The 14,857-nt window shown below is 39.3% G+C and overlaps 1 protein-coding gene and 2 long non-coding RNA genes across 3 annotated transcripts; 1 reads left to right on the forward strand and 2 right to left on the reverse strand.

Annotated features, from left to right (window-relative positions):
• Positions 1-957: 957 nt before the first annotated feature.
• On the forward strand, positions 958-2,403 carry LOC111786477. The gene is made up of 4 exons (XR_002813783.1): positions 958-1,080; positions 1,156-1,286; positions 1,389-1,458; positions 2,246-2,403. It is a non-coding gene; the product is annotated as an uncharacterized LOC111786477 (long non-coding RNA).
• Positions 2,404-6,554: 4,151 nt separating this feature from the next.
• Positions 6,555-7,568, reverse strand: LOC111785363. The gene is made up of 3 exons (XR_002813662.1): positions 7,537-7,568; positions 7,370-7,425; positions 6,555-6,594 (listed from the first exon to the last, which is right to left on the reverse strand). It is a non-coding gene; the product is annotated as an uncharacterized LOC111785363 (long non-coding RNA).
• A 636-nt stretch (positions 7,569-8,204) lies between these two features.
• Positions 8,205-8,663, reverse strand: LOC111787763. Its single transcript, XM_023667807.1, has 2 exons — positions 8,623-8,663; positions 8,205-8,541 (listed from the first exon to the last, which is right to left on the reverse strand). Exons 1-2 carry the CDS (start codon positions 8,661-8,663, stop codon positions 8,205-8,207), a joined length of 378 nt encoding a protein of 125 aa, XP_023523575.1.
• Positions 8,664-14,857: the final 6,194 nt, after the last annotated feature.

A 14,857-nucleotide genomic window follows, 5' to 3' on the forward strand; every position in this document is an offset into this window, starting at 1 on the left:
TACAGCGTTCCACCCCTAAACTGACGGCCAAACCAAGAGGCTGAATCAGGTTCTAGAAGACATGTTACAAACATTCGTGATTGACTTCGCCTGTGATTGGGATGAATACCTGCACCTTATAGAATTTGCATATAATTATAGTTACTAGACGACCATACAGATGGCACCTTTTGAGGCCCTGTACTGGCGAAGGTGTCGGTCTCTAACTTTCTAGGAAGAGATGAGAAAGCGACAACTGTTAAGGCCAGAGTTAGTCCAACAAACGAATGCAGCAGTGCAAAAGATCAGAGTACGAATTCAGACTGCACAGAGTCGACAAAAGAGTTATGCAGACACGCGTCCCAAGGCTCTAGATTTGTCGTTGGCAATCACGTCTTCCTAAAAGTGGCACCCATGAGAGGGGTAATGAGGTTCTGGAAGAAGGGCAAACTGAGCCCAAGATTTATCGGTCCTTTCGACGTCCTGGAGAGAGTTGGTCCTATGGCGAACCGACTAGCCTTGCCTCCTGCTCTAGCTGCTGTTCACAACGTGTTCCACGTGTCTATATTGTGTAAGTACACCCCAGATCCTTCTCATGTGATTGACTATGCAAATCTTCCTTTGAGGAAGGACTTAAGTTACGAGGAGGAGCCCATCGGGATTGTAGCCACGAAAATACAGAAGCTTAGAAACAAGGAGATATCGCTTGTCAATGTGGTATGGAATAACCATCGTGTTGAGGAACCAACCTGGGAGTTAGAGAGCGAAAGGAGGGCCAAGTACCCTGTGTTGTTCTGGGATTAGGAACTTCGAGGATGAAAGTTCTTAAGGGGGAAGATTGTAAAAGTCGTACAGATTGCATTAAATGAGGAGAGAGAAAGGCCAGCTATACTACCATTTTAGGTTTTTTTTAAATAAAAAAAAAGAAAGAAAGGAAACGAAAAACAGGAAAAAAAAAGAAAGAAGATGAAAACAGAGGAGAGGGTGACGGGAGAAGCGAACAAGAGGAAAGAAGGTGGGGCAGAGGAGACGAACGATGAAGTTTTGAGCGCTCGTCAGCGACGGTGGGGCCAAATGGTTGAGAAAGGAAGAACTCCAATGGTAAGTCCTAGTGGTGTGATTTTTCGTTGTTCCTTTCCAAAACCCTAATACGTTTCACTGGGTCGGCGGACCTAGGTTATGGATGAGGGAAGTTGATGAGTCTTCGTGAAGAAGGAGACATGGGGTGCTTAGAGGAAACAAAGATCAAGAAGAAGGTGGGAAGAAGAGGCCGAAAATCGTGAGGCACGGCTTGACTCCACCCACTTGTACAGAACCGAAACCCGAATTTTTCTACTTCACACCATTTGATTTGTCTTTATTCAGACTTAGGTACTTGACTCACACATCCTATAATGCCTTATTTATAGGAAAATTTCAACTAGCTTAGTCAAGTGGATACTTGAAGACTCGATAAAGTTTTGGGAAGTCTACGATCAGGTAAGTAACCATCTGGAACAAGTTTCTAAGTAATGACTGTAGGCGTCGGTTTGGATTTGTGGGCAATCAATTTAGTATTGTATTTAGGGATGGATAAAATTTAGTTCATGGGAGTGTTCGATAATGTGTTTGGCTATACTTTGATTGTAGTTATGGTATTATAATTATGTTTGCATGAATGTGAAATTTTTTATAGGCGTTTGGAATGGTATGTTTTTATGTTGAGCTAGATGGTTATTACGTGATTAGCATGGTGACGTGTTGTATGTCGTGATTCTTTGTTAGGCACTGGATGTGGGGTTTGGATAGCCCATTGTTGCCCTTTGTGAGTTAGACCATTTGTTATGTGCCAATTATCATAAGTCATGAATTATGTAGACAACAGTGTGTCGTTTTAGTAGTTTCCCACAAGGGGTTGAGGGTAACCATAGTATATTACTGTGGTAACCCATCAGAAGTGCTTAGTTGGACAAGCAATGGCCTTTGTACTGATCCAGCCAAGCGGCATAGTGACAGGTAGTTACTGTTCCTAAGACAGGAAGTTCTACTGATCTGAGCCGACAAGGGCATAAGACAAGTAGTTACTGACCCGGCCTAGCGAGGCATAGTGGCAGGTAGTTACTGATCTTAGGAACAGTTAAATGTTGTCAGGCACCACTAGGTCTCTAACTAGCGACTATTCGAGCACAAAGCTTAAGACTTTGTGAATAGGGCTAAGTTCGACAAGAGCTTACGAGTATTACTGAGTATTTTTATATGCTCACTCCATGTTCTTTCTATTTTTCAGGTGAAAAGTAGATCCGAATTGGTGGCAGGAACGTGTGGAGATGTGTAGCTGCAGAAGGGGCCCTTAGATTGAGTCCTCTCCTCCCATGTTGTTTTGGTTATAATTTTGACGTTTTTGGAAAAACACGCGATATTTTGTAACCGTTTCCTTTTGACGTGACTCTGCAGACTCTAATTATGTGTTTTGGTAGTATTTTAAATTTTGAAATGTATATCAAGCAACTTTTAACTTTTAGTCCCCTCTTCAAATAAGAAGAAGTACTTAAAGGTTTTTTTTTTACTCGAGTCCATGTGGTGACCCGTGATTCGATGCGTCGAAGACCGGTCGTTACACTTTCTATAATAGCAACCGCATCCTCTTTCCTCAACCCCACCATATCACAGTTCATCCAAAAATAAACAGAAAAAAATGTCAGATTTGGGAAAAAGTAAAAGGGTGTTTCAACAAGGATATGATGCAGATGGAGAGATTTTGGTTATTAGGTAAAATCCTATCTCAGATTTCCTTTTTCCTTTATAGTTATGGTTATAAGAAATCGATTTAGGATCAGATCTTCTTTCATATTTGACTAGATCAGGTAATAATTAGATCCCATATTCAATTAATTAGATTTTTTTTGTTAGCATTTGAAATTATAGGAAATAAGATTAGAATCAATAAAATTTTAGTTGGCAGATCATAAATCTGTGAGATAGTAGCCAAACAATCCATTAAAATTGGCAACAATATCGATTTACAGAATGAAAATAAATATAGAATCAGAGGAATATCTTATTTACAGAATTGAAAATGTTTACCGAACTGAAAATCTATTTACAGAAGGAAAATAATTACAAATAGAGAGGAGGGAAGATTTGTTGAACCGAATTTAAAAATAAAACAATAAATATCAGAGGGCATGAAACTCCATTAAATTTTGTCTAACAGAAATATCAGAATTTTAACCATGTAAACTAGAGAAATAATTTTATAGAGTTCAAACGTGAAATTGATGTCATGGGCTCACATAGGTTGACTTGGATTTCAAAGGACAGAGTCGAACTTTCATTAAAGATATATACGTGACAACGACTTAAGCTAACCAGGTAAGTGGCTCATCCATCATAGGTTACGCGTTAATTGCTGTTTGTTGGCACGTGCCGTGGATTCGCACGTGTCATTAAATTGTATGCTAGTTGGTTGTGCTTAAGTACGTAATCATGTGAACGTGAATGTATGGTATGTATGCTGCTTAGTTTGATGCGATATGTTATGTATGTGACGATATGTTATTCTTGAATGATTATGGCATGATTGTATGGAATATTTGAATGTAAACAGCATGAATTGTATTGAAATATGGTAAACTGCATGGAAACATAACCCCGTTAGGAATATGTATGATCCGTAAAGAAATGAAAATGAGAATGACATGTAAGCATGAAACGTGACAGGGGTTATGTTCATTAATGATAAATGTAGGACTAGTGGGGACCTCATGCATATTGTGTGTTCATGTATTTGGGGGGATAACCCTATCCCATCACGAGGGTACGGACACGTACATCCAATGGCAGGACAACGATCGTTATGCTTTGTATAGCGCTGCCGTGACGGTTACTAGTTTAACGGGTCCCGGCATAAGGGGCTCCCAGAGTATGCCCACCGGATAAGGAAAGTGGCCCAACGGTGTGCGAACTAGCTGGTGAGCCCATACTCGCACATATGGGCTGTGTGTAGAGTATATGGTATACGTTCACGATTACCCGTTAGGATAGCACCGTAGGGAAAAGGAAACGAAATGAAACGATAGGTCCCATCATGTCATTGCGTGTGATTGTTGCATAACCCCGATAGGGGGTCACTTACTGAGTATTCTAGAAATACTCAAGCTTCGTGCTACTTTACTTTTTCAGATAAGGGCAAGGCACCCATGTAACATCGACGGCGGCATCGTACACCCCGNAAGTACGTAATCATGTGAACGTGAATGTATGGTATGTATGCTGCTTAGTTTGATGCGATATGTTATGTATGTGACGATATGTTATTCTTGAATGATTATGGCATGATTGTATGGAATATTTGAATGTAAACAGCATGAATTGTATTGAAATATGGTAAACTGCATGGAAACATAACCCCGTTAGGAATATGTATGATCCGTAAAGAAATGAAAATGAGAATGACATGTAAGCATGAAACGTGACAGGGGTTATGTTCATTAATGATAAATGTAGGACTAGTGGGGACCTCATGCATATTGTGTGTTCATGTATTTGGGGGGATAACCCTATCCCATCACGAGGGTACGGACACGTACATCCAATGGCAGGACAACGATCGTTATGCTTTGTATAGCGCTGCCGTGACGGTTACTAGTTTAACGGGTCCCGGCATAAGGGGCTCCCAGAGTATGCCCACCGGATAAGGAAAGTGGCCCAACGGTGTGCGAACTAGCTGGTGAGCCCATACTCGCACATATGGGCTGTGTGTAGAGTATATGGTATACGTTCACGATTACCCGTTAGGATAGCACCGTAGGGAAAAGGAAACGAAATGAAACGATAGGTCCCATCATGTCATTGCGTGTGATTGTTGCATAACCCCGATAGGGGGTCACTTACTGAGTATTCTAGAAATACTCAAGCTTCGTGCTACTTTACTTTTTCAGATAAGGGCAAGGCACCCATGTAACATCGACGGCGGCATCGTACACCCCGGGACTGTGGCACATGCATAGGATAGTTGTTTTTTTTTTTTTCCATTTCATAGTCTAGGTTGAATTCGGTTTGCAACATTAGTATAGGTTAGTATAGGTTGAATTGTATTTGCATAATAAACCATAGGGTAGTATAAGACATTCATTTCGGTTTTATTCCTTTTCCTTTATTTCAATAATCTTATTTTCCTTTCTTTCCCTTCTAATCATTTTCTCTTTCACGAGGTAATAAAAGGCGAGTGTAAGTCGCATTTATGAACATGGCCAATTTAATGTATATTCCGCATTTCAAGGTATAGTAATGACCTTAGATTAAATAGGTAAAATTTAGGGTCGTTACATTTTCTCAGTTGTCTAGGTACCATATGTTGGTCTCCACTCGGTACTCTTCTTTTGTTAGAAGGTTCACCATAACCTTCTCTTCGTTGAGCATCAACATGTTGGGCATCTTCTCGGCCAACATGAGTGTGAGCTATTGATCCTACGTTAGTATGAGGTTTGCCTCCTCATCGCGCTTCTTCTTGCATCACTCTATCACATAGTGCTCATATTTTCCACAAGAGTAACACCTGATCATACTCTGGTTCTTCCAGGGGTTGACATTGTTATAGGTTTGTGAAGTATTGTCACGACCTCATTTGCCACCACGTCCGCCACCATGTCTGCTACCACATCGACGACCTTTATTTTTCTTGTTATGGCTGTCACGTTTCCTCGTACCTGGAAAAGATGAGTCAATTGCATCATTCTTTTTCATCCGTGCGNGCCCATACTCGCACATATGGGCTGTGTGTAGAGTATATGGTATACGTTCACGATTACCCGTTAGGATAGCACCGTAGGGAAAAGGAAACGAAATGAAACGATAGGTCCCATCATGTNCACGAAATCCCTCCTCATGGACCTTAAGACGACTAACGACCTCCTCAACCGACATGTTCTTGAGATTGCCGAATTGCTCGATGAAGGTAACAATCTACATGAATCTCGGGGGAACAACTCGAAGGAACTTCTTGATGACAGAGATCTCCTCCACCTTGTCACCTAACGAATGGATATCGTTAACGATCGTCGTCAACTTTATGGTAAAGTCATCTATTGACTATTGAAATTGAAATCGCTATGATACCAATTTGTAGAAATTGAAATCGGTCTGATACCAATTTGTTGAAAAATAAAGCCGCTCCGATACTAACCTCGAAACAAAACACTAGCTCTAAATCTAGCTCGTTTAGATAACTCTCATGAAACTTTAAAGGGGGTGTCGAAAGGGGAGAGAGACAAGGAGATAAAGAAGTTCTCAAAAGATTATTACACAATAACTCAGACAATAAATTTGTAACGCCTCTAATTTTCTCTAACCTAATTAGCGACGTTACCTTGTACTTGTAAAACGACAGAATGAGAGTTCACGTAAGACAGTCTCAATAACGACAATACGTTCATTATTATAAGTAGTTCATACCTGAGGGAAAACAATAACGACAGCCAAACCTAGAAATAATCAACAGATAACTAGAGGAACAATTGCAATAACTATCAACCGAGAGAATCCAACAAGACGCCTACGACACTACAAACCCTCCTTAAGACTTCCATGTTCTTCGTAGCATCCACCGTCAACCGTACATGGGAGCCTTGCCCTTACCTGAAAATATGGGTAGCACGTGGCTTGAGTATTATATAAAATACCCAGTAAGTACCTCCACTGTTGGGGTTAAGCATATAATCGTACATTAGGATACATGCGATCGCATACAATACACATACATAAGCACAAGTGTAAAAAGAAAGAAACCGAGAGAGGGGTCTGTCTTCCATTCCTTCCCATGGCCTTAGGCCCTTGCTTTGTCCGGGTGGGGTGGATGCATGGTACTTTCCCACACATGGCCCACGTGCGTGATTGTGGGCCCACCAGGCGAGTTTGCATGCGAACTCCCTGGGCTTGGCTTGGTCGGGTATGTATGACATACAATAACGGACGCCACGGAAAAGGATGGTCTGCATGATATTGTAGCGAACACAATATCGAATGTACGCATCCATACCATCAGTAGCATAACGAGGGAGTGTCCCACGTACATAACACATAGTGTGCATGAGGTCCTTAAGGTTTACCTCCATGGCATTATACACACAACGTTCCATCCCCTCACCACATTACATAGCATAACTAGGTTAAACATCGAGTAAGCATATCGTAGCAGACTAGTTATCACGTTCATGGCATGTCAATAGGGCTGATACATACAGGGTAGCAAACCGTGGAACAAACATCACATACATAAACATGGCATACGTAGCATTTCACTGCAAGAAACATATAACCTAGCATACATCAACAACACACATGGTGCATGCAAGGGCCACAGGGCACGCACCAACATACATATATAACTAACACCAACATTAAGGTTACTTACCTCCTTGGCCTTGGCCGAAGTCACCCACAATGCTAACTCCGGCGCCTAACTACCTCCTATAAGATAACATGATACACTTAGAGCCCTTTCACAACTAGCTCTTATGCCTAGCTACTAAGGTACGTTCCTATCACAAGTTGTTTTTATCAAAATGGAGTTAAACTGACCTCAGATGGTTGAAACAAGGGTGGGAATGGCTGTAGAAGGGTCGAAAACCTAGAAATCAGTATACTATTCAGATGTCGAGCCGTCAAGCCGCACTGCCAAGCCAGGAGTGGAACGGAGCCACCGATGGAGACAAAACTGACAGGTTGCGAAGAACACTGACAGCACAGGGTTTCTGGGTGCGCCTCTGGTTTGGGCCAAAAGGGAACGAGGCCCAATGGTGGTGTCTGAGTGCAGCCTGCGAGGTGCGGGCTGCACGCTGGCTAAGACGAACTCGCGGAATGCCGAGGGTCGACTCGCGCCTGTCACTTCGTCTTCCTCGCCCGAAAGCCTCGACAGCCCTAATCGTGAGACTTGGCTATTGTCACCGGTGGAAGTGTCGTCGTTCGTCCGTCTCTAGTGGCGCATCTGTCTCTCCTTGCCCCGACGTACACTGGCGCCCGCTCCTACCTAAAGCTCGCAGTGTTATTCATCTCCCAACCCGATCTGACTGGCCCTCGCTCTCGCTCACGGTACAGCAATGGCTGGCTCACGGAGAGGCAGCCACTGCAACCCTAGGGTTTAATGGGGTCGGAGTGAATCCCGCCGAAAACTACGAGATTTTTGGCGCGCCCCTTTTATTTTATTTATTTATTTATTTATTTATTTATTTATTTTGGAATGTGTATCATTACATCACTCCCCCCTGCGAAGGACTTTCATCCTTGAAAGGATTTGCATCCACTAACAACTCTAGGTACTTTTCTCTCATCTCATCCTCTCGTTCCCAGGTGGCCTCCTCTGCTGATTGGTTCCCCCACCACACCTTGACAAATGCAATTTCCCTGGTGCGCAAGGTCTTTATCTTGCGAGCTAGGACCCCCACTGGTTTCTCCTCGTAGCTTAAGTCTTCGGTCACGTCCAGAGTCGAATAATCTATCACGTGCGTGGGGTTCGCTAAGTACTTGCAAAGTGTCGATACATGGAACACATTGTGTATGGATGAGAGAGACGGGGGTAGGGCTAACCTATACGCAACAGGTCCGATTCACTCCAAAATCTCGAAGGGTCCTATGAAGCGCGAACTCAATTTGCCCTTGCGTCCGAACCTTAGAACGCCCTTCTTAGGGGCCACCTTCAGAAATACCATGTCGCCCACTTTGAACTCTAGGTTTCTTCATATCGAGTCCGCGTAACTCTTCTGTCTACTCTGAGCAGTGCGCATCCTCCCCCTAATCTGCTGCATCGCCTCGTTCGTGACTTGGACCAGCTCCAGACCCACCAGTTCCCGTTCTCCTACCTCGCCCTAGTATAATGGTGTCCTACACCGCCTTCCATACAATGCCTCGTACGGTACCATACCAATTGTCGCTTGGTAGTTGTTATTATAAGCGAATTCCATCAGGTGCAATTTCGCGTCCCAACTCTAGAGAAATCAAGTACACAGGCCCGTAACATGTCCTCTAGAACTTGGTTCAAGCGTTCCGTCTGTCCCGGTCTGTGGGTGATACGCTATGCTGAAGTCCAATTGAGTGTCCAACGCTTTCTAGAGTCCACGCCAAAATGCTGAAGTAAATCGTGGATCTCGGTTCGATACAATCGACACAGGGACCCCATGTAATCTGACGATTTCCTTCATGTACAGTTGTGCCCAATTGTCCACTGTATAGGTGGCCTTGTCGGGGAGGAAATGTGCTGACTTTATCAATCTGTTCACAACCACCCATATGACCGTGTAACCCTTTAGTGTCTTAGGCAGGCCCACTATGAAATCCATGGCGTTCTCCCACTTCCAGTCTGGTATCAATTTCTAAATTATTGTTAAGTTTTATTGCAGGGTATCAAGTTTGATTGTTATTAAAAAAAAAAATTAATAATTACATTGTTGAAACCTTGTTCACCCCCCTCTAGGGTTGTCATATCGATCCAACAATTGGTATCAGAGCAGGTTGCTCTTATTGATTTTTTTTTTAGACTTTATTTTTAGAGATTATGGCGAATCTACTTGTTAAAAACGGTTTTTGTGAAGGACAATCAACTTCTAGACCTCCTTATTTTGATGGATCTAATTATACTTGGAAAGCTAGAATGAAAATTTATTTGCAATAATGTTAGTAAAGGCCCTTATATTCCAATAAAAATTGTTAATAATATTGAGGAGCTTAAAATGGAGGATGAATTTGATGAGCATGAAATGAAAAAAATGTTCTTTTAATGTTAGTGCTATAAACTGTCTTTATTGTGCCTTCAGTAATGATGAATTTAATAGAGTATTTATACGTTCTTCAGCATATGAAATTTGGAAAACTCTTGAAGTAACTCAGGAGGGAACAAATCAAGTTAAAGAAACAAAGATCAGTATGTTAGTTCATAATTATGAACTATTTAAAATAGATGCAAATGAATATATAGGTGATATGTTCACTAGATTTACGAATATTCTAAATGCTTTGAAAAATCTTGGAAAAGTATATTCTACTCCCGAAAATATCAGGAAAATTCTTAGGTCTCTGCCTAAAAGTGGGAAGCAAAAGTGACATCAATTCAAGAAGCTAATGATCTCACAAAGCTTCCTTTGGATGAACTTGTTGGTTCTCTCACGACGCATGAGATTACTATGAAGGAGCACATGGAAGAGGAGGAGCGCATAGAAGAGGAATCCAAAAAGAAGAAAAGTATAGCCCTAAAGTCCATCACATTGGAAGTTGACTCCGACGATGAGGAAGCCCTTGATGAAGATGATGTTGCCTACTTCACAAGTAAGTATAAAAATTTCATCAAAAGAAAGAAACAATTTAGAAAACATTTCACGAACCAAAAAGGTGAGAAGAGCAAACATGATGAGATAATATGTTATGAATATAAAAAGTCGGGTCATATAAGACCGGATTGTCCTCTCCTCAAATTATCTAAGAAATCCAGGAAGAAAGAAATGAAGGCTACTTGGGATGATAGTAATGAAAGTGCAAGTGATGAAGAAGTCGCAAATTTTTGCTTCATGACTCATAGTGACAAAAATGATGAAGAAAATGAGGTAATTCTTGAATCTCCTTCTTACGATGAATTATTTAAAGTTTTTGAGGAGATGCAACTTGATTTAGAAAAACTTGGTTCAAAGTATGTTATACTTCAAAAAAAAGTATAAGGCTTCGATTATTGAAAATAAGTCTTTATTAAATGAAATTTCTTGCTTAAAATAGAATAACCATAATGTTGTAAAATTTGATATACCATGTGCAAAAGCATGTATTTGATTGTGATGAGAAAACTACATTAATAAAATTAAATTTCTTGAGCATGATTGTTGTGAAAAAGATAGGTTAATTAAATTAATCAAAGGAATCAAATATTATGCAAGAACTTGGTAAGGCTAAAGAATCTATTCTAAAGTTAACTATAGGTGCTCAAAAGTTAGATAAAATAATTGAAGCAGGTAAGCCTTATAGTGATAAAAGAGGATTAGGCTATATTGATGAATGTTCTACGCTTTCAAGTTCTAATATTTGTTAAAGCATCTTCCATTATGTCTAAGCCTAACACATGCAAATTTGTATCACAATATGATAAATCTAGATTTGTGCCTATATGTCATTATTCTAGTGTTGAAGGTCATATTAGACCTAATTGCTTTAAATTAAAAAATTCTCAAAACATTACTTCCGGAAGAAAATTTTCTCAAAATATAAAATTTAACAATGTTTTAAGAAATAATTTTTCTATTGAAAATAGAATACATAAACTTAGTCCAAGAAATAAATTCCTGCATGATGTTGTTTGTTTCTCGTGTGGTAAGTTTTTTAATATGAATGTAAGCATGATTCCTAAATTTGTGAAAACTAACTTGTTAGTACTTAACAAGTATGGGTACAACCAGGTCAATTTTGAATATCTTTATTTATAGGTTTATTTGAAAGCCTCCAAGAAAAATAAGTGGTATTTGGATTGTGGTTGCTCAAGACACGTGACGGGAAACCAATCCAAGTTTGTGAATCTTTCAAAGAAGGATGACGGCTTAGTAACCATGGACTTACGTGTTTCGAAAACATCTTTAAAACCACAACAAAAGACCCGAAATAAAATAAATAAGCGTTTAAGTTTAAAACATCCTATTCTATCCTAAGTCTAAGAAAATAAATACCACTATCCTATGCATGTGCCATGATCTCGAGTTGCGATGCCGTCGTCAGCCGTACAGGAATGCCTTGCCTTAACTTGAAAAATGTACTAGCACATGACTTGAGTATTTAAAGAAATACTCAGTAAATGACCCCACTATTGGGTTAAATGCAACAATCACATGCAATGAAATGATGGGACCTATCTTTCATTTCGTTTTCCCTACGGTGTAATCCTAACAGGTAATCGTGGACGTGTACCATATACTCTACACGCAGCCCATACGTGCGAGTATGGGCTCACCAGCTAGTTCGCACACCGCTGGGCCACTGTCCCTAGCCGGTGGGCATGCTCTGGGGGCCCACCGGGACCCGTTAAAACTAAAACCGTCACGGCAGCGCTATGCAGGGCATAACGATCGTTGTCCTGCCATTTGGATGTACGCGTCCGTACCCTCGTGATGGGATAGGGGTATCCCCCCAAATGCATGATCACACAATATGCATGAGGTCCCACTAGTCCTACAGTCATCATTTAATGAACATAACCCCGTGTCACGTTTTCATGCTTACATGTCATTCTCATTCTCATTTCGTTACATATCATACATATTCCTAGCGGGGTTATGTATCATGCAATTTACCGTATTTCATGTCATACAATTCATTCAGTTACATTCCAATACTCATACAACAAGCCATAATCGTACAAGGGTCACACATCGTCACATGCATTCATATCACATCAACTAAGCAGCATAAATAACATACATTCACGTTCACATGATTTCGTACTTAAGCACAATAATCTAGCATACAATGTATCATATCATAAACAAGTCATAACGTAAACACTTCATAGTCATATCGTTCTCTAACTTACCATAGCCTTAACGTTCTTATACCTATCACAGACATATCATTACGTGACGTACCTTAGTCATATCGTCACAAGAACGTACCCTAACGCTATCGTTCTATCAATCTATCACAAACCTATCCCTTTCTACCCATAACCTAACCGTATTCTTTCATCAATCTCTCCTATCCATAGCACTCCGGTATGTAACCTAACTCTAACGTTTCATGAACGTATCTTACTTCTATCGTTACATTTCGTTTTGTGCATCCTTCTCGTACCCTATCTCAAACATATCCTTCAGCACATCGTACCATAATTATTATCATACAAACCACATATTATAACATAACATAACATATAGGAAGCATATCGATCCACAGACAATTCACACATATCAATATATATGACACGTGCAGAACGACAAGGCACGTGTCAACATCAAATATAACCATGCCGATAGTAAGGTCACTTACCTGGATAGCTTAAGTCGTCACAAATATATCTTTAATGAAAGTTTGATTCCGTCCTTTGAAATTCGAGTCAACCTTATTGATCATATCCATCTTTACGTAAATCTTCAGCGAATCTCAACTGGGTAAAGGTCATTCTCATTTTTTTTTTCTTCAAGTAAATCTGACAATTATTGTTTTTCTTTTTCTGTTTGCAGTAACTGTTACTTTATGGCGTGAGGATGGGTTGAGGAGAGATAATTGTGGGGAGGGATGAGAGGTTAGTTGAGATAAGTGGGGAAATGTTGTTTTTATTTATTTATTTATTATTATTATTATTTTAACTACCTTATTATAATTATTTTTATTTGTTTATTTATTTTTGGCTATTACACTTTTGGTGACAACAAGAAACGTAAAATAATTGGTAAGGGTACTATAGGTAATGACTCTGGTACTCTCATCGAAAATGTATTTTTAGTTGATGGTTTAAAGCATGACTTAATTAGCATTAGTCAATTATGTGATAAAGGGTTTAGAGTTATATTTGATAAAAATAATTGCATAATTGAAAATGTTAGTGATAGAAAAGTGTTGTTGGTTGGAAATAGGGATAACAATGTGTACATTATTGATTTAAATGGTTGTCCAACAAATGATAAATGTTTTTCGGCTTTGCATGATAATTCTTGGTTATGGCATAGAAGATTAGGAAAATGGGATTTCTACTACTAGACCTCTTCAACTATTACATACGGACTTATTTGGCCCTTCTAAAATAGCTAGCTATGGAGGGAACAACTATTACATATGGACTTATTTGCCCTTCTAAAATAGCTAGCTATAGAGGGAATTACTATGTCTTTATGATAGTTGATGATTTTTCGAGATTTACTTGGTTTTGATGATAAAGCATAAAAATGATGTTTTGAAAAGATTTGCTAGTTTTGTAAAACGAGTCCAAAATGAAAAAGGTTTTTTAATTACTAAAATTAGGAGTGACCATGGAGGGGAATTTGATAGAGTAGCATTTGAATTTTTTTGTGAAGATAATGGTTTTTATCATGATTTCTCCTCTCCAAAGACTCCTCAACAAAACGGTGTAGTTGAAAGAAAAAATCGTCCTTTACAAGAATTTGCCAGATCAATGTTAAATGAATATGATTTACCTAAATATTTTTGGGCGGAAGCTGTTAATACCGCTTGTTATGTTTCAAATAGAGTTTTAATTAGACCTTGTTTAGATAAAACTCCTTATGAACTTTGTCATAATAAAATTCCAAATATTGGGTATTTCAAAGTTTTGGTTGCAAATGTTTTATTTTAAACCACAAATAAAAGCTGGGAAAATTTGATTCTAAGACAGATATTGATATTTTTCTTGGTTATTCGTCTATTAGTAAAGCTTATAAAGTTTTTAATAAGAGAACTTTAGTTATAGAAGAATCTATTCACGTGGTATTTGATGAATCTTATAATGATATTTCTAATGAGTCTATTTGTAAAGTTATTCATCAGTGCCAAAAGTATGGAGGTATGCCTCATCTCATCCCAAGGACTTGATTATTGGTGATCCCGAACAAGGTGTGAAAACTCATTCCTCTATTAATGTAACGACCCTAAATTTCCACATACTCAGAGTCGCTACTAACGTCTCATGCTCATCTATAATGCGGAAATGTAACTCTTACTTGAACATAATTGATAACTTAAACTTCAAAAAAAACGTTTAAAACAACTTCTTCTCTGGAAAACATAGTCATGGTCTTACGTGTTTAAATATGAAATACTGAAATTTAGAGAAAACAAAAACAAATACAAAATAATTTAAAACAATGAAATGCAAAACAACCTATTCTAACTTAAGACTAGAAATTTAAATATGAATCTACCCTATGCACGTGCCACAGTCTCTGCT

The sequence above is a fragment of the Cucurbita pepo genome, chromosome LG02 (genome assembly GCF_002806865.2).
Source record: "Cucurbita pepo subsp. pepo cultivar mu-cu-16 chromosome LG02, ASM280686v2, whole genome shotgun sequence".
Lineage (NCBI taxonomy): Eukaryota > Viridiplantae > Streptophyta > Magnoliopsida > Cucurbitales > Cucurbitaceae > Cucurbita > Cucurbita pepo.

What these genes read in the sequence shown, in the direction of transcription:
- LOC111787763 (XM_023667807.1), bottom strand. Translation starts at nt 8,663, where the DNA reads ATGGTATTTCTGAAGGTGGCCCCTAAGAAGGGCGTTCTAAG. An exon ending in CCTAAGAAGGGCGTTCTAAG is followed by an intron (nt 8,542 to 8,622) that starts GTTCGGACGCAA and finishes TGTTGCGTATAG; the next exon opens with GTTAGCCCTACCCCCGTCTC.